This window comes from Semicossyphus pulcher, unplaced genomic scaffold (assembly GCF_022749685.1).
Source record: "Semicossyphus pulcher isolate SPU_LCO1_2020_fin unplaced genomic scaffold, fSemPul1.0.p SCAF_1, whole genome shotgun sequence".
NCBI lineage: Eukaryota > Metazoa > Chordata > Actinopteri > Labriformes > Labridae > Semicossyphus > Semicossyphus pulcher.
In genome coordinates, this window is record NW_027211603.1 from 35,710,871 (window position 1) to 35,731,696 (window position 20,826).

General features: G+C 39.8%; 1 protein-coding gene across 1 annotated transcript in view; it reads right to left on the reverse strand.

The window, feature by feature from the left end:
- LOC138592078 (transmembrane channel-like protein 3) overlaps positions 1–18,440 on the reverse strand; it is a 34,236-nt gene extending 15,796 nt beyond the window's left edge. Inside the window, exons 1-12 of the mRNA XM_069662698.1 lie at positions 18,319–18,440; positions 16,755–16,901; positions 14,057–14,132; positions 11,436–11,517; positions 11,104–11,210; positions 8,410–8,508; positions 5,607–5,749; positions 4,113–4,260; positions 3,948–3,991; positions 3,465–3,612; positions 1,608–1,717; positions 1,450–1,528 (exon numbers count right to left, since the gene is read on the reverse strand). Of these exons, the coding sequence (XP_069518799.1) occupies positions 1,450–1,528; positions 1,608–1,717; positions 3,465–3,612; positions 3,948–3,991; positions 4,113–4,260; positions 5,607–5,749; positions 8,410–8,508; positions 11,104–11,210; positions 11,436–11,517; positions 14,057–14,132; positions 16,755–16,901; positions 18,319–18,440 (1,305 nt within the window). The remainder of the gene's footprint in view (positions 1–1,449; positions 1,529–1,607; positions 1,718–3,464; positions 3,613–3,947; positions 3,992–4,112; positions 4,261–5,606; positions 5,750–8,409; positions 8,509–11,103; positions 11,211–11,435; positions 11,518–14,056; positions 14,133–16,754; positions 16,902–18,318) is intronic.
- Positions 18,441–20,826: the final 2,386 nt, after the last annotated feature.

Consider the following 20,826-nt stretch of genomic DNA (forward strand, 5'->3'; position numbering starts at 1 on the left):
TACACCAATCTCATGTGTGTTTGGAAGGGGCAGATCTTGTGCCGGGACGGGGTTAGCCTACCTTAGCATGAAGTCTGGAGGCAGGCTAAAACAGCTAGCCTGGCCCACTCTCATCTTATACACTGTACAGAAGTGCTGGGCTGATGGATATAATGATTTTGGGGGCCTAGCTGTTTCTTACTGCTTCCAGTCTTCCTGCTAAGCAAAGCTAACATGACCTGATTTAAGCAAAGTACTAAACACATGGACATGAGATTTTGAAACTTTTTTGGGAATATGACAACTTTGTTGGCTGGAAAGCAGCTGAAGAAAGAGGAACTGAAAAAACGTTGAAACTCTTATTATCAACACACAAAATCGGCTTGCCGTCTATATCTTTCCAATCTCATGGTGCCATTCACAAAGGATATTGCACTAATGATATTCAAGCACAAACAAACCCATAAAGTTTTGCAGCGGTGTGCAGTTTTGCTCCTGTTTTGTGTCTGATTGTGGAGCTGAGCTGTAAGAACGTGCACTCATGCTGACAGAGCTCAATGCTATCCATATATCGATGATGAGCTGGGAGGGGTTGGGACCGATGTAAAACCAGTTCACCCTCTGCAACGCAGCTGCCTTCTGTGAGCGAGCTGGGACAATGTACTTGATGAGCTGAATAGACAATTAAGTTGTACCTAAGACCTTTTTTTTACTGGAGTAGTAAACAACAACAACGTATCCATTACACTTCATGGCATGACCATTTATTTCAGACATTTCTCAAACCCTGCAGCTCTGGCTCCTCCTGTTTTCCACAGGGAACAGAGTCACTGTTAGATGCATGAAAACAAGTTACAGTCTTTTTAACCAAGTGATCATGGAATAAGCAGGAAAATGCCTGATGTGTCCATTTTAAGCTGTGAATGGTATCTGCAGATGCAATTGTCCTCTGCTGTGCATCAGACTGTCTGACCTTCCCTCGTCCTTAAATTCCTAATAATGGACTCCTCGAAGTGCATCATCCCTTGTTAAGAAGACAGCCCTCTCTACATAAACTTATCAATGTCAAAGTATCAGCAACAACAGCCCAATTGCATTTTCAGAGAACAAAGAAAAATATGGTCATCTCAGTTTGGTCCTCTTTTTATCGCCAATGATAATGTGGTTAAAATTATAAAGATACATATTTCTGCCTAGAAATAGTCCATCTAAAACCTCTTTACAGCGAGGCCTAATGATGATCCAGAGTAACATTATTCTATAAAGTTGTGTGATATTTTTCAAATGTATTTGTTTATTTTTTGCCTTTTTAAGGAGCGCAAAGTCCCACTTACCATAACAGTGTTCGGGAAAGGTTAGCATCTCAAACTCTGGTATATGAAATTGTTAGTTTGGCCAGCACTGAGCAACAAACAGTTAAATCAATGAGTGTTTGTAGATGAACCTTTCCTTGTATTTTTCTATACTCACAGCAGAGCTCATGCTGTTGACCTTATCCAGAAGTGCAATAATGAGGCTGTAGAGATTCCCCAGGTATAAAACAAGTACTCTGTAAACACATTCACATTTAAAGGTTAGGGTGCAGTAAGAACTAGGATGAAATATAAATTGTTGGAGCGATGGAGCACCTGGCCAGCTGGAATCGCAGTGAAGTCCGTGGGTGGTACATCTCCAGCTGAGCTACCAGTTCAAAGGCAGAAGGAGCAATCATGGTGATAAGAGAAACCACCACACTCACCTGGTGAAATAAGGACATGGAGAGGTCAAATCTCTGTATACAATTATTTATTATTAGACTGATCTGTAGTTAAAAACACAAAAGGGGTTTATAAAGTTCACACTTTCTTTATTGCTTTGGCACATTTCTTGAAATGAGTTCCCAGGAGTGAAGAAAAGGCTGTAACTTTAACTAAACCTTTATTTATGTGTCAAAGAAATGTCATCCTTGACAAACTGTTCAAAGCACTTCATCACTTTTTTTGACCATGGGAATTAAGGTGGATTTCTTGAAGCACATAGGTGTGACACACTCGGCCAGGGTTACGCTGAACATCATTGGGAACACCATGCCAGTCGGTCTGCACTATGGAAGCAAATCTGTCTCACCAGATTTAAATATTTTAAAGCCTTGTGATTTTCTTTTGCATTGAAATTGTGCATCTGAATTTTTTGCCTCTTAATTCAACTCATGAACTCATTTTCACTTTTTTTTTTCAATGGTGATAAATTCATAATCAAAAAATCAAGCTGTAAAAAATTCAAACAATAAAAATGATGTTGCTCAAATTCAATTGGTGAAATTCATCTCCCAAAATACGAGTTTAAAATTTCAGATTAAACATCCATGACACTAAAGAAGAGCAATCGATTCTGTATCAAACTGAACCAACTTCCAGCCAATCAAGTTACGCTCAGTTGGTCATGTGACGATGATTTGTTAGGCGGAGTCCATAAACAAACGAGGAAACAAACACCTCCACTACTTTGCTGCTTTATCTCATTAAAGAATCTGTGTCTTTTCAGACAGTGTAAGAAACAGTCTGCTTTTGTGTTGACAACATTACATGACAATTGTGGACCGTATACTCGCCATACCACTGATCGCTACAAACATGTTGTCTCTGCTTATGTTTCCTTAAAATAACGTTATGCCACAGAAACACTGAGTTAATAGGGCACAGTCAAATAGGTAAACGTTCCTTCAGTCACCCTGTTGGAAACTGATGCAGACGCAGAAATGGTCCAGTTTATTATCCAACACGTGTACATCTAGCAGAATGCATGAAGCAGAAGAAGATCCATCCTGTGTGAGATTGTGTGCTGATGGTCTTGATGGTTAACGTGGTTGGGATCAAAGCTGTTCCACCTTCTCCATGCTTACTCTGATGTTTACACTGAAAAACCTCGGCCGTTTTGCCGAGTCAGCAGGAGGCGCGTTTACTAATATGTGAGTCGACCAGTTCCCTGTCCTGATGTAGTCATATGACAGCATCATCTATTGTATCCAATAGATAACAATAAAAACTAATATATGAAAACACTTCACATAAAGCACTTTATGATCATAAATATAACAGAGCGAAGGGATTGGATAGATCATACCATTGTAGGGCATGTCTTTGTTTTGGTGCGTTTGTTAAAACTTATAATAACGAGTCTGAAGACATAACTAATTAATCAGATTGCTCTTCTCCAAATATTGACATCCAAAGTATTATAACATTTTATGTTCACATGTGTTTAACAGTTGAGTATAGACCTATGACACATGGATTGTTTGGTCGTCATGGTTACATTGACTGACGTGACAGCAGCCTCCCTGATATGAATGAAGGGATGAGCCGTCAGTGACATTTAAAAGTCGTCTTTTCCTGGATCACTTCCAGGGCTGCACTTTTATTGATTCTTTGGAACAGTTTCGTGGGTTGGATAATCTAATCAGACTAATGATGAAGAGGATGATGATGTTTGCTCTGCTCGACTACCTCATTCTTCTCCCACAGTGTCAGCTCTGGCTTTTCCTGCTCCAGTTTCTGAGAACGGTCCACCACAAAGTAGATGATGTAGATGCTTCCAGCCAGAGATAGCAGCACCAGGATGTTGGCTAAGATACGCAGACTGATCAGAACTGCCCTGAAAAACATCCCACAAAATACACAGAAAAATATTGATGAGTTAGAGAATTTGCTACCTCAAATATCTGGAAATTCTCAGCAATTCCTCAAATCTGTTTAAATACAGCATAAATTAATGGCTGAGAAATTACATAAAAGCTGCTAGAAGGAGTTCAGGCCTGAAATCTGCTTCTCTGCTCACAGTTACATTTCTGGGAAGGTCAAGTCAGGTTATAGTCTCATCAGACTACAGGCTTATTGATTTGTTTCAGCTGAGCTAACAGCCGGAACACTAATCACTGATCAAGAACATGCACATGCAAAAAACAAGAAAAAAACTATGAAGACACCTACAGACTGGTGTCCTTCTTTTTCTCCTGCTCCTCCACAATGGCTTCCTGTGCAGAAAAACATTTGGTATGATGAGTTTGAGGGTAAAATGTAGTTATAATCATAAATCTAATGGAAAGTGTTACATTAGCAAAGTTGGGACTACAGTGTGTTGTGTTTTCCTCTGACCCTGATGTTGTTGACGATGGCAGCTCCTTTGCTCTCTGCTGCCTCTGGATTTCCTATCAGGTAATCCCAGGCACAGAAAACCCTCCAGCAGAATGTGAAGTTCTCATCTGACGCACTGGCCAGGCTCAGACGAGAGTTCTTGGCCATTCTGCAGGAAAGGTGATTATTCAGGACATATAATCAAACATTTTGATGGTAACTGTCGACCAAACAGTTGTTCACTGTTGTTCTCATGTTGTAAGATTCTCATTCTGGACACATTGCCATGGACTTTGAGGATATTTATGATCCCTAAAATATAAATGCTCATGCTTCTGTCACCTCCTTACTTTTCTTCTGGCTGCACTAAGACAATATATTTCCAGTTGTGGCCAACACTAAAATGATCAATATCTATTCTTATGGTTCACTGCAAAGTTTACAGAAGCATATGAGAATACCTCATTGGCTCTGATGACCTAAGGTAACCTTTTCTAAGGTAAAATGGAATTATGAATTTATCCTTCTTAGATGAGTTGCTCTGTCTGTCCACTATATCTGTATAATGAACATTGCTTTCTCTTGGTGATACTGGGGGGAATTCTACAGCCAAGGCATTACAGCAGGTAGTGGAGCTACAAGGTGATACTAGAAACATTTGCATTGTTTCTATTCCACATCTCCTCGTCTCCTCTCTCCTCTGTCCTCCTGCACTATCTTGAAGGAGGTCACAATTACTTAAATGCATCTTGAGGAGAGAGGAGGTATGAGAAAGGACACAAAGGTGACTCCTTTGCAGAAGTCTTTTCAGCACATGTCATGTATTAAAGACACATGACAGCTGGAATATATAAACTATGAACACTGTTGTGCTCACCTGATTGTGATGGATGTCCCCTATGGACAGATGTCTGTGCCGTACGTCATATTTAACTGAAGACAGTTTAAAATGACAGCTCCTGTGCTGATTTTGTGACATGGCTGTTTTTGAGCCCTTCTTTTTGTGTCCCTCCCTACTGAGGAACTAAGGTGCAAGGAAAGCAGTTGAGGAAAGGAATTGAGGATGTACAAACTGATAAAGGGAGAGGAGGCTTATGTTTAACAGTGACTCCTTGCAGCTGATGAACTAATATAACTTACTAACACCTGCCCTCAGAACAGTTCATACTCTGGCAGAGCACACTTCTTAAAATGTGGATGGTGCTATATAACTACACAGCCACAATCTCCACCTTTGTTTTGGACTTGCCAGCTCCTAAAAAATCTACCACGTCAAGATGGCTTGCTATTGAACAACAACCATTACACCGCTCTAGCCTCTCAGCTACTGTTAGCAGCTACTGTGTAAGCAGCTGGCACTTCTCAATAAGAAGGTATTTTTGAAACATGACACACTACGTGATCTAGCCTTTGTCTAAAACAGACCTAATCGGGCCATCCTCCGGCACTGCACCACATTATTAGACCATCAAATCTTTGTGACGTGCTATGAGGTATAAAGAGCATATTGATTACTTTCTTAACAGAATGATGAAACTGTAGGCAAAGACAGCCATCCCGACCAAGAAGTAGGCGAGAGGCAGCCGGTACCCTGCGCTGCCAATTTTCCTCACTCTGCCATAGTAACCATAGAAGAGCACAGAGTACTGCAGGTAGCCCTGTGGAGATCAGACACACACACAAATTACATGTGTTACATACAGAATAAAGGCAATGCACTTAAACACATCCAACACATAAAGAGAAAATAATCATTAAGCTGTGTTCAGTTCAAAGGGCATTGTTTTTTTCAGCTTCTGTTTTGTTAGTTTAACCCAGCAGATATTGAAGAAAATCAATCCGCTGTTGTGTCTGTGCTCATAACAACAGCCTGAGATTCCTTTCCTGCTGCTTCCAGCTACTTGAGGCTGACCGGTGCCCATTGTGATGACCGTTTTGGCTGGTCAGGTTTGGAGCAGCTTGGCACGGTACGGCACCAGAATCTACATTCATTCCATCTGCCTCCGCTGAGTGTCAGTTTCACTGTATCTCACAAGTCGCATGTTGGCTAAAATCTGGCTCACTACAGCGCCATGAACCCAAAACAGTGACTAGACTGTGTCTCATGTATTTCCTCAGACGGGAGACCGATGTGTATAATTCCCAATATGTGCATATTCCATAAAGTGCATTTATAGAAGGGACTTTAGATTAGATTTAACTTAAGACCACCTGAATTGTGACAGGTGCATCGGAGGAAGGTGTAGTCTTGAAACAATAGGTGAAGAAACTCTGGCACTACTACTCCCGAATCTAAGGGACCATTTAGTGCATGCAAATTTTTCTCATAATAAAACTCAGAGCAGCCAGTTGAAGCAAACCCTCTTAAGCGCTCTTCCGAATGGAAATAACCGTTGTAGGAACTGCACTCAGTGCCACAACACGGTCAAAACAGGACACTTTTATCACCTCCTGACAGGGAAAAAGTTACCCATTAAGATTGATCACCTGTGCGACCACTCATGTTATATACATGATACGCTGCCCATGTGGCTGTGCTTATGTCGGTAAAACGATCAGATAAATTAAAATAAGGATAAGCAAACACAAGAGTGCAATCCGACAACAGGATCAAGACTATCCTTTAACGATATGAAACATGACGTGGCCTCCCTCCGCTTCTGTCGGATTGAACGGGTTTCAATGCCACCTAGGGGTGGAGACCATGACTAGTTAGCATGCATTTCTGTAGTTTTTCATATCACTTTGTATAACAGTATACAAAGTGATATGGAAATTATTGTTTCCCTGCACTTCTTGATAGCCTTTAGAAATATTGTTCTTACTATTTGTTATTTATGTATCATTTAACTATTTAAACTATTTAATATTAATGACAGATACATGATTAATGATGAATTTGGAATCTAATTTGAAATGTTTTTTCATCTCCTTTATTGTTTTATTGTTAGATATCACGAGACAGCGGATGTGCCAGCTTTTAGTGATTGCTTCTACTTAGACTCACTTTTCTTTTTTCTGATGACGCATATATGTGGGGTCCTCTGGTTGGCTCATTTTGTAATTAGGCAGCTCTCGTATGCCTATATATGGAAAGGCACGGAGATGCTGGATTCACAACCTGTTCAATTCGATACGACAATTATATTAAATAAATATTAAAAGCAACAAGCGAGACAGTTTGCGGGACTTTCTTCACCTTTTGTTTCAAGACTTTAGACTTTACATTATTTAGATAAAGTAAACATGAATAATTAAGCAATATCACATGAGAGGGAGTGATGTGCTGAATATCATCAGGGCTGTGATTGTGTCGTAGTGATATTGATATATGTGAAATTGCTTTTATACAACAATTTTACAAGTTGCAAATAGTAGTCAAAAGTAACAATCAACAATAAATTACTTTTTGCTCCACCAACTCAACTAGTTCCTGTCATGAGTCAATCTAGTTTAGTTATGTTTTTGTGTTGTATTTCGGTGTTCAGTTATTTCTTGTTTTACCTTGTCTCTTTGTCTCCCTTGTCATGAGTTTTCATCGTTTAGTTTTGTATTTAGTTTATTCTGTGTTCTTGTCAGTATTTAGTCTTGTTTAGTTTAGTATTTCACTTGTGTCTTTCACTTGGATTACCTGTTCCTGGTTTTGTTGTAAGTTTTTTGCTCCGCCTTTTGATTTTCCTTTTTGTCTTTTGTTGGAGTTTTGTTTTTAAATTTTTTGCCTTCTGTTTATTAAACCTAAGTATAAGTCTGCATCTGGGTCCTCGCCTTTTTGTTTCTACTGAAACTGTGACAGTTCCACAATTTCACTGAAACTGGACTTTCTTTGCCAAGCAACCCAAACATTATCCTGCTCTGTGTCTACAGGTGACCACAGATCAGCTGTTTTTATGTATGTTAATCTGTAGGTTTTAATTTATCATCAACCAGTGAAATAAGAGTCTGCTGTGTGATTCAGAGGTACCAGCTCTATTAATGTAAACATACACATTCAGCTGTAATTAACAGTATTCACATGAAACAACAATTGAAGTATTTCTGTCTTAGGCCCTCATCAAACAGCACTGTCACTACAGGACATGCTCCTCTGGAATCCAAAGAAAGAAGGTGGGTTTGGTAGCTCTTCTGAAAATGGTGACTGATCACAGCTCCTCAATATACAGGAAAACTAAATGATTCATTATTGCCCTGCCAGACCAGTACATGAACTGAACTCTAAACGTTAGTAGGCTGTGGAAAGGCAAGGAGGCAGTAAAGTAATGGTCCATTGTATCTGTAAGTAATGTGCTATTGACGGAACAGTAAAAGGAAAGAGGCTTACCCCAAGAGACCAGATGGTGTCCAGGTCCTGGGCTGAAGCCAGGTGCTCCTTGGGAATGGTTTTACTTCTTGTTGTTCCAAACGGAGCTCCAGCCAGCAGCTAGTACAAAAACAGAGACTTTCAATGCATAATGATAACAATACATCAAAGACCCTTTATTTACTAAGTTAAAAAATACAACATCCAACACTCAACACACCTAACTGACTGTAACTGTACAAAATATTTGTACAAAACAAGCTGTACAAATAATGTGTAAATAAATCCTTTTTTGGGGCGCTGGCAGGTCAGCTTTTGAACTTTGGTTCTGTTGCCATTGCTTTCACTCATTTCAATCCCAGAAAGACAGAAATTAAGCCTAGCTCCCAAAATGTTGAACTGTTCCTTTAAAATCAGAGCACAAGAGAAAATACCGAATGAGGTGACCAATATGTAGCCAAGGCATTGTCCTCGAAGGTAACATTTGACTGTGATGCATTCCCAGGGGCCTGAAAAATGAAGCGAATGCAGAAGTGGCAAAACCTGCAGTTCCTCGAGTGACCACCTGAGGCAGACTCCAAAGCGTTTCACTCCCATAGCATGGAGCTCCATGTTAAAACGCCAGAGGCCACAATTGGAAGCAGAATTAAATGTCTATACAGCCTGGTTTCTAAAGTAAATGTCACTGTTCTTTATTTTTTTAGGGGTTTTTTTATAAATAACCCATTTAAACTATATTATGGATTAAAGTTATGCATATTTAGAGGTGTGGTACCAGAGATGTTGACACGTTTTCTTACAAGTTCTCTGAACTTCTTTCAGTCCAATTGATGAACAACCTTGTTCAGCCTTCACCTCAAATAGAAAGTCATTCTGTGGTAAATATGAAGGCTAACTTGCTCAATTGCTCGCTAATGAATTTGCGACAGGCATAGACTGTACAACTTTCATAATCTGACGTTCACCAATCCCTGCTTCACTTCAGATCCACCCACTCAACCAAATATAGTCCCTTCTGGCCCCAAAAACCCCCCAAACTTCAGCTAAAATCACAAATTTGAGGCTTCAAAACAGCAGACAGAAACCAGTTGGTGACATTGCACTCACTGGACTCAGGGCCAGGTCACATTAGGTAAAATGGCAACCTTTACTACTTTACTTTTGCTCATAATGATCCCTGAAAAAAACCTGGGAACACAAATATTGCCTCTGACTTGCCATCTGTTGTTGCTTCAACAAGAACATTTGTGAAGTGCATCTTTACTGTTACCCTAAAAATGAGGCAAATAAACATGAGGAATAACAGAGTTGACCCTCCGTTCCATCCTTGGTCAAATACTTTATGGGCACAGACATCAAATGTGACAGAACATCCATGATGTTTGATGTTGGATAATATCACTCTCTGAGCAGAGGGGGACACTGGAGGGTTGCTCCATACACATGATGGAGGGAGAGAGATAAATGTGGAGCCAGATAAGGCATTTAGAATGACAGGATAGGTCATGTCTGCAAATTGCTTGTGTCTGAGAGTTAGTGACCAACAGAAATCCAACAGCATTTTCTGCTTTGTCCTCTCTGGTTTTCTCGACAGTTTGTGCTTTAACTGATGGAGCTGAAGCTGCTGGAGAATCATCAGGCAAAAAAATTCTGTCAGATTTTATCTTATGAATGTATGCACATAATATTTATAGAGGTCAAACAAGAAGTCAGCAGACAGGAGACTGTTTAATCTACTACCCTATCAGAAAAAGGCTAGAAAGTTCTACATTAGAAATAAATCAGCTATGATTGAACTTGATACGTGTATGTAGCCACCGTGTCGTCACAAGTTAATTTGTAGAGTGCTGTTTTGAAGCCTCGGCTGTACTCAACTACCCAGACTCCCAAACTATTTAGTATGACAGAAAAGATTTGAATGTCCCAAAATGTACAGTAAATAAAGCAGTATGCAAAAAAAAGAGTCACATTTGCAGTATGCAAGTCAGCATACTTGTTTTGCAGTTCTGACCCACAATCCTTTGCCCAGTAGAAGATTCGTCATATTAGTTCTCTTTGTCCAGGACAACCTTTTTTTCAACAACATTCAAATTTTGTGCAACAGACTGCAACAGAAGTATGAGCAAGATGTGAAGCCGCAATGTCAGCGCACTGCATCAATGCCTAAGGCTGCGATAGTTTACAGTATTTCCCACAGAACAAGACTGTGTTTGTGGTGGAACCTGAGAGAGTTTGTTATTTATTAGTGTAACAGTACATGTGCTGCATATGAATCTGACTCTAATCAAATAAAGACAGTCTCTAGTGGCCATTTAATCAACTGCAGTTTTTGACATTTTGTCTTGGCTTCATTTTTCAGCCCCGAGGTTGCCACTTCCTCATGTAGCCAAAAATGAGCCTGTTTTTATGAACTGTTTCACAGGTGACAAAAACAAACTTAAAACATTTTTGGTGTCAACAGTTCCAAACAAACAGTTTTGTTCCTGGTCTCATGCATATTAAATGTACAGACCTGAGATTATAGATTTCAATTAACAAGGTGTTTTTATTTGCCACTGCACTCTTTGTAAAGGTCGTTGCCTACTACAGATGCTAAGGCCTGTTAACAGGCTAACACTATAGACCATCATATATGATTCAGTTCATTTTATCATTTAGCTGTGATGAGTTTGTGACATCTGGCTGAATATTATACAGTGTCAGAGAGTTGCTGACCTCTGGTAGGACGATGAAGGCTCCAGTCATAATGGTTAGGACGATGTTGATCCCAAACAACCAACGGAGGAAGATAAAGTAGGACGCCACACCTGACCCAAAGTGACCTCAACAAGGCAGAGGAAACATCGGACTGAGAAAAGGTCTAACTGTATATGACTTACACCATACAGAATGGGAAAGTGTCCTTAACAAAAGGAATTTAAGTGGAGTACTAAAAGAAATAAAAATCTAAGAGTGGGGGGTTTTATTCCACTACGTCCCCTTACATGATGGTGAAAAAAATGATTACTTAAATAATACTTAATACTTATTCTGTGGAGCAAACTCACTTTCAATTTTCTTAATTCGCACTTCCCAGGGAATAAACAGAACCACAATGTTGTAAAGCACTCGTGAAAGTTTCTTCAGCAGCTGCAGGAAGATAAAAACTGGGGTTAAAAAGAACTCAGACACGTCAGACATACTGTAACCTCAGACACACACCACAACATTAAAATGTGTTGATTGTGAATACATCTGAACATCTGTCAGTGGAGATGAATTCCACCTTTGAGCATTTTCTGTCATAACTTTTGTATACGTCTGTAAATGTGTAATGTGATTTAAAACAGTTGTGTTAGTCTTTGAAAGGTAGACAGGTTTGAATGATGACAGTACATATTTATTATGAATCACTTTTTCAAGATGCAGCTATGTAATATGCCATGGTTAGAATAATTAACAACAACCGTTCACATTTGTTTGGTAGAGCTAGGTTTTGTCTTCCATCATCAGAAATCATCTTCCAACATGGCGCACATGAGCAGTATCTGACCTGCTGCTCCAATCAGTGGGATAACATCCTTCTTCAGTGTCTCCTTAAATGCACTGGTTTTCCTACATTAGTCAGTCAACCTCTGAACCTCTTGTGTTTTCTGATCAAACATTTCTATGATTAAAGTAATAATCTCAAAGATGTCATGTAAATAAATGTCTGTTAAGTCACTATCTATCGAATGAGCCTGTGGCCCACTGAGGAAAGCCTTTGCATTTGCAGTATATAGTATTATTACAGACTGGTTGTCTGTGGCAACTTCTGCGGAAAAAATCACAAGCAGCGCCCAGTTAGTGACGCGTTTTCCATCAGCCAGCAGTGGTTGGTCTGCCAGAGAAATCAAGAAAAATCAAGAGTTATAACCAGAGCCAACCGTGGATGTCATACAAGCAACACTGTCTGGATATCTGGGGAGTGTGCTCCCGCAATTACTGTTTATAGTCATAGGTGCTGCCAAAGAGAACGAAACTGAGATCTGCAGGATTACAATTTTAACCTCCATACAGGACCTTAAACGTATAGAAACTCAGAATAATCTTTGAACAGGATGTTTTGTTTTTTTAAATCCCTCCTCATATTGCGACAATAGGACTGTATTGGTGGGTAGTTGCTGGGCAATCAGAAAACAGCAGCCAAGCCCCAACACTTACTCTATGCCACAAAAGGCTTTCATAATCACAATGACTGACACTTGGGTCTTCTTCAGGTAATCATTTGACTGTATAACAAAATAAAGTCACTGGTGTTTTACAAATTATACAACTGATTATTTCAATGCCCAAGCATTGGTGCTCAAAGCCAGCATTGCAAACAGTGCAAACTATTGAAGCTTTTGAACTACTGGTTTTCCTGAACATTAGCAATTATTCTGCTATTGACAGAGAAATGTGTCACAAATGATTAAAAAATAAATAAAATCAATGAAGTACTACATGAAAGTGCTAATTATTCTTAACTGTTGCTTTTTCCCAAATTTCACCAAACTATGTTACACTATGTTTACAGTTTTACTTTGAAGTGAAGCATCCTGTCCCGATCACTGGATGGAGCAAAACCACTACAGACAAACCAGGAAAACAGTAGAGCAGAAAGAAGAAGAGGTGCCGACCCAACATGTAACACCCCCATTGAAAGACAGCAGGCTGCTGGATGGCTGCGTTAACATGAGGAGGTAAAGGTCATAAATGCACTTCTGTTTATTTCTGGAAAGGAACATCAGAAGTTTCAAGTGCATAAACTCTAGTTCAGCTTTATGTTGATAAACTGTCTCAGTTTGAATGCATTACTCAGGATGTTTGCAGCACATATCCATGTCGTGCAATGAGAACAGAAATAATGGGAAGATCTGTGATGAAAACTAAATCAGATGAATGAGATTAAGATTCCTGTTTAAGATAAGTTCAGATGGACCAGTGATTCTGATTATCAATAAACTGGGAGCCAAGCCGTTAATAAGTCATCATCAGACCTACTAAAGTGGATTTATTCTGATTGGGGCCTGCGCAACCTGAACATTTTAATTAAACTGAGCTATAACAACAGGCTATAAATTCACACATGTGCATGTGCGATGGCTGCACAGTTCTCTCTCTCTCTCTCTCTCTCTCTCTCTCTCTGTCTCTCCCTCTCTCTCTCTCTCTGTATAAGCATGCATGAGATGCAGATAGGCAAATAACAAAGATCCAGTTTTCTACATCTGCATGTTTCAGTCCAATCTAGGAGAAAAGCTCCATTTAATGTGAGTTTAGCAGCCTGCACAATGGACGTCTGACATGTTTTATTATGCTGGCTCTGATCATCTAGTTACTGCAGTGCAGTGAAATAACAGAGAAGTTGCTCTCAGCATACAGTCACACAGAATAAGTGAAGTTGTGGCTGTATAGAGACAACCTGAAGGAAAGAGTTTACCAAATAAGCGGGAGCAGAACCACCTCTGATGTTTTGGACTGCAACATTGCTGGTTCTATTCTTTTGCATGTTGCAGAGAAAATCTGCTCAAGTGTGGTGCATCTCTGCAGAGCTGTATCTGATGTGGTATAAAGGACAACAGGCTGTTTGTTATACGCTGCAAAGCTGTGTGTGGAGGTGGAATCAGTGTCAGTGCATGTTGGATTACTGACTGAGGTGTGTACGTACATCAGCTCCTGCAGTCTGGTAACCTCTGGTTCTGGTCAGTCGGCCCTCATACTTCAGAACAATCTCTCTGGCCTGCCTGAGAAACAAACACACAGGTGGAAGCCCACCATAAGTACATTAAAATCCTACTGGACGTATGTTTTTTCCTCACACATATACAGTACATTCCATATTTTGGAGTTTAAAAATATTCAGCAATTTTTCCTTTCATCTGAGGGCTGATTTTGAACACATTTTAAAAAAAATAATAATAATAATGATAATAATGTGATGGTCAGAGTGTGATAGCCCAGTCTGGGGCGTCCGGGCAAAGAGGATGAAGGATGAGTTAGTGATCAGCATGACAACAATTAATGATTAGTAACATTTGATTCAATATTGCATTTGGATTTATGGTTTTAGACAATGTTTAAAAATGTAGCTCAGCTGTTGCTGCTTCTGATTTCCTGAGCTGCTGTAGTTCATAGAAACATGACAGTAACAGGCCTCGATTGCAGCGTCTAACCTCAAGCAAACCCCTGTCTGCTGTAAGCTTTGTCTGAAGTCTGTCTGTCTAATTTATTCCAGCAACTCAAACAAAGGCACACAGCTGTTTTGGAGAAATGTGTGGCTCTGTATGTTGCACATGAGACTGGCACACAAAAACACAAAAAAGCAGCTGAAAGCAGCATCAAGTCAACTTAAATTGTATTTGGTGTGAAAAAAATGTGAGGGCACATCAAATAGCCCTTTCCTCAACGTAAGAGAAAATGGTGTTTCCACCATCAAATGTATTATTTCCTGTACATTCTTTACATAACATTACATGTTTAGTTGCATGAACAGTTTAACACTATGAGAAACCAAGAAATCCAACGTGAAACAGCCTATTTATTATGTTATATCGATCACATGGCTCTGCTTCAAAAATAAACCTTTATGCTAACCAAGAAAAAAATTCCACTTCGTAACATAGAAGAAACGAGATCTTTGCATGACAGTCGAAGTTTGTGTGACATAATAACCACGAATAGCAACACAACTGCAGTCGTAGCTTCTTGGAGCTTTCTTCTTATTTTATTTGGTAGTTTGGAAACATGATGACACCTTTACAGATCCATTCACTGATATACATTATGAGATGTGATCAAAAGCTTTGTCTGGTAAGTAGATGTTGGAGTTGATTTCTTATCCTTTATCTTTAATTGTTGGACTCTCCCTTTAGAAACTGGTCAAACATGTTTTCTGCTTGGACTATAGTATGTGCTTTTCCCTTATTGTAACATCATGCTAATTTAGTAATGCACAATTGTATTGTTATCGGTCTAGCAGTACTTATATCCAAGTATTATATGGCTTTTGTTCCATTTTATGTAAATAAAAAATGCTACATGTGTAAGTGTTGCACCTGTTTTACTCACAGTTGTAGTTAAAAATGTTGGGGACTTTATTCCAGTGTTCCTATGAGGCTCTTTTTTTTCCTCATGTCACAACCACAGAGTTTTGTTTGGGGCTTAAAAGTGGCTCATTAGTGTATTCTACAATGAGAGTACACACACTTTACATACACCCCACTATAGTACTATGGTCTTAACATTTCTAAATAAAAGTCCAAAGCAGTACTCCATTCCAGGTTATTCTGAAACCAGCCAACGGCTCACGTTAATATCAACCGTCAGAAATGTTTTAGAAGCTTTAAAGTCAAACTGAAACGGCATTTCGAGAGTATCTAGCTTCCGTATCGTGACGTATTTCCGAGTGAAACAGGACGTGCAGGCGGGACATATCATTAGAGGGATTTGATTTGATCGTTGAGAAGTGGGCGTAGACATACGTTCTCCACAGCGCAGTAGCTAGCTAACTGACCGAGCGTTCTTGGTGCTCTGCGGCTATGCAGATGCACAATATTACCGGGGATGTGATCTAAAAGGATTAAAATTACATTTTTTATTTCACCTCGACTTTAAAGTCTGTGAGATAATAAAAGCAGCTCGTCCTGTTTCAAGCAATGAGGCCAATGCAAAGTGCAATGAGCCATCTGACGGTGCACGTTACACACTCCAATGGAACACAATTGAAGCTTGGAACATTTATTTTGTGACACCATCCCATTAGGTAGGCTGCGGGCTGAGGTTCGAGTCAGAAAATCTCAGCAAAGATCAGAGAAATGGCATGTGGAATACGAGCTGTGATTGCAGTGGGATTAATCGCAGACATTCAGCCGGAGATTAAGGAGGGGGTAAAACGCAGACTTGCATCCCATCCCTGATGATGGTAATAAAACCTCTGCAGTAATAACAAACTGCCCATATAAAACCTATTATCCATGGCACATACTCAGCACATCTTAGACACTCTCTCTAATGTATTTCCTCTACGGTGTAAGGAAGCATTTGAAGTATAAATCAACTTGACAAGGTTTACGGGGTAACAAACATATTTACTTGATGGATTTATTGCAGTTAGTGCATATGACATTTATCCACATGACTTTGTTTACCATCATGTATTTCAGTATAACATCATGTTCACATCTTTTGGGAAGCTGAGGTGCTGAGGTTTTGGCACACTATCTTTGAATTCACACACTTGCACTTGCACTTGCACAAAAAAAACACAGTGTGTAATGTTGTGTTTGTGTGTTTAAGAGCAGAAGTGAAGCAATGGAGTCAATCTAGCGCTGCAAAGATAAAGATGTAACAAACAAGCAGTGGGGTACTTTAGGACTTTGAGCTTGCGTCTCATTGGCCACGGTCTGGTCCGAATGTTGGCAATGATCTCTTTCTGGTACTGAATGTTCTGGAACATCTCCTCCGGATCGTTGCTGTCCACTCGCTCATCCTCTTTGTCTTCTTCATCTGATGAGCTGCAGATGAGATGTGTGCAATGAACAATAGCTCAATCTGTTATGTTCTTATTTTTCACCATACTATATTTAACAGAATATATCAGACTAACTAATTCAAATGTACTATATGTCTGCTTTAAGCCTGAAATATGGCACACCTGCTATTTATTAGCATTGCTTTTCTGACACCACAGGTATGAGGCTAACATTTTTAAGCACTGGCACCATTAATGTAAAACAATACACAATTCAAAACAGTGTGTAAATAGTTTGTTTTATACTGTAACTATCTAAATATTTGTTTTAAATTGTGAACACCATATGATAAGGCTCCTGTAAGAAAACACCATACATGGAAAAAAAAAAAAGGTTTTTGTATTTAATGAATTCCTCCAATCTGACCTGACAACATGATGCTGTCAGGGTCAGGGCTGCTGAAGTGAACAAGAGGAAGGTTAGTTTACATCTTTCTCCATCATAGAAGCATAGCTAAGCCCCCTGACTCATATAAGATTTAAACTTAACACAGATATATGATGTTTTGGTTGAATGCTATAGGAAGACGTTTGTTGAACGTACGTTTACATTATGCTGGTGATGGCTGGCAGTATGGTAAAAACAAAAAGGGGGCCATCTACATGAAATATTTGGTGGCCACGGTGAATTTGATTGTTGCCTATTTCAGTGGTCCCTGGCCACTGTTGAAACGCCCACCTTCCCCTGCTCCTGATGATGCTTTTTGTAGGGCATGTTTACAATGATTGATGGGGATGTCTAATTAGTGTTAATGCTTAATGTAGTCAGCATTTGCAGCCTCGGCTTGGGTTCAACTTAACATGTTGTTTCCTCATTTCTTTTTGTAATATCATATTTCATATATTTGTTAATCTGAACAACATCCAAAGTGGTTGATTTTGATTCTGTCAAACAGTCATATGAATACATTAGAAACAATGCAAACACATCTGTGGTAAATGGTTCCACATGCTGATCAGTACAGTGTGCTGTATTTCATCATTTAGTGATGAAAAATGGTACAAGCTCAATAAGGATTAAAAACTGAACTCTAAAATAAATAATTAATAATAAATAGTTTTTAAAGCAACCAATACTACAAATAACAACATTCCATCCTAATAACAACTTATTATTAACTGATTACATTATGTTTATGACATCTAAAGAAAAAGTGTGTGTCTATTGTGTCGCTGAGTGGCGGGCAGTTAAGAGTAACACAGCACACAGGACACTCTTTGTAGTTTTCCCTCATCATTAGATTTAGTACATGACTAATTGTATAAGCTACATGATTCATTTAAGGCTCAGAAAGATGACAGTCATTAACAGTAAGAGACAGAGACAGAAAGGACAAACGCTCCCCACAAATCCTCTTACAGGAAAATTGATCAAATGGGAAACGAGTGATCCAACTTACCCCTGTTGGTGGTCCTGGAAGGATGAATAAATCCTTCGTGAGTTCTTCCTGATGCTTTTGTGTCTCCTGGCTGCAGACAGAGACCTGCTGCTGCCAACCAAAGGCTCAGACACTGTGCTCATGCTGTCTTTGCTCAGAGTGGGTGTGCTCCTGCAATCAGAGGATGACTGCACTGGGGGTCTGTACCCTCCTTACTACCTGCTGCCCTGGAGCCCCTCTGGAGCACAAGACACTACAGCACCGCACAGACTGAAACACATTCACTCATGAGTCCAATCAAAGCTTTAGTGACTCCTTAAAGGGACAGCACCAAAGAGCTGGCAACTGTGGCCTGCACTTTTTAAACCTCATCTAGCAGCCATTTAGTTTTCATAAGTGTAAATGACATGTCAAAACTTTTTCCTCCTTGAGAGTTTATATTTTCATGTCATCATATTTTTGTGTGTCTTATTTGTATTGTTTTCCAGTTTAACAGATATAAAAGAAAAAGAACAGGAAGTAAAACGCAACAATGTGTTCAACTTTGTTCACGTGCAGTCAATTGCATTTTGGATGATCAATCAATATCTATAGAAAATATATTTGACTGTATTTGTTGAGCTATCTAACTCTGTAGCAAAGTGTAAAGATCTTTAGGAAAGGCCACATTAAGTCATATTAAGTAATTTTCCCTTTAAAGGACTGGGTTCATTAATGTTCCTTTATTCAACCATTGTAACATGCACGGGGCCTTTGTGGCTTCACTGAATGTGTGTGTGTGTGTGTGTGTGTGTGTGTGTGTGTGTGCCTTATGTTCACTTGGCTCCTGCCTCTGTTCAGTTATCATGGACACTGTGAGGCAGCAGTGAAACCTGACAGATGTCTCTCTTTAATTGGTGGCTGTTGGACTGTACACAGAGGAGCACTTTTGATCAATGTGTCTTTGTTCACAGTGACACTGTTACAACTTGTAACTTCAGAGGAAATAACTGGATGTTGAGGTGAACAGACTCTGTTCAGCGTCATGACTGAAAGACTGTTGGAGTTTAAAGTAATAATCTCGAAGATTTTCATGCAAATAAATGTTTGTTAAGTCACTATCTATCGCTGAATGAGGTGACACAATGGGGATTGAGCCTATGGCCCACTGATGAAAGCCTTTGCATTTGCAGTATATAGTATTACTGTATTACGGACTGGGTGTCTGTGTCGACTTAAGAGGAGAAACTCAAAAGCGGCGCCCAGTTAGTGACATGTTTTCCCCCAGCAGTGGTTGGTCTGCCAGACAGGGTAGGCGGAGCTAAGCGGCTGCTTTTCCCGGTCTTTGCAAGTGTTGCGAGTAAACAGTAATCTACTATGGCTGAACAAACAAAGAAAAGATTGATGACTACAGAGACAACTACAAAAATAAGTGAAAATCCAAAGAAAAAGAAACAAATTCGATGTTCAGATGAAGGCAAACAGTCTAAAGAGGAAAGCGACTGTCAGCGAGGAAAATCAAGAGTTACAACCGGAGCCACCCGCGGACGTCACACATGCATATCTGAGAAGTGTTCTCCGTTTTATCGCTGAAGGTGCCGCCAAAGAGAACGAAACTGATATCTTCGAGATTACCACTGTAAAGCCAGTGAGAACACATGTGTGGTGGTCCAGCCTTTTAAAGCGAGTTCTCTTCACAGCATTGTTCTCTGTCAGTCCATCCATTGGCCCGTCCGTCTCTCCGTCTGTCTTCTCCATTCTCGTCAACACAACACCTCAGCTATCTTCATATTTCCACTGTCTCAATGTGTTTAACAATTGATTTTAACATCTTATTGATTACTTCCAACCTCTTTACCTCCTTAATGGCCTGGCTCCTTCTCTCCTCCTCCTGGCTCCTTCTCTCTTTCTGACCTCTTTGTACCATCCATGCCTGTAAATAGTTTGAGATGCAGGCAGAGGATTTGTATCAGTTCCAGAGGCCTGAGACCAGCAGGGGGGCAGGACCCGAGAATAACACCTTAGATGTCATCTGAGGTTTTTTTCATTTGTTCAACTTTCTTTTATCTTACACTACTGGAATATTTTTTTGTTTTATCATGAAACTGAATGATTTCACATGACCGTTTCAGCATTTCAGCTGTTTCTCTGCCCTGTAAAGCACTCTGGTGTGTTGAAGTGTGCTGTACAGATAAATATGAAAATAGATATGATAATGAAAAAAGTATTCAGATGCTCGTTCATGTCTATGATTGAGTTCATCCGTTGATCAGATGCCCTCAGACTTTACAGCAAGTCCCATCACTGGTCCCTGAAGCCGCCTGTCCCTCATTGCACAGTGAGCACTCAGTAAGTACAGAGGCCGGTACGCTCCTGTTTCCTGTACAAGCAAACTGTACTGTGTTTGCACCTATTGCCTGTTTTTCCACCTGCCTGTGCTTTAGGGCTCAAGCTTGTGAACCAGCACAAAGGTCACAACATAAAACATAGCTTCCGCTTCTGCCCTCAGCCAGTCTTATGAACTAACTGTGGATTACGATTACGACTTTC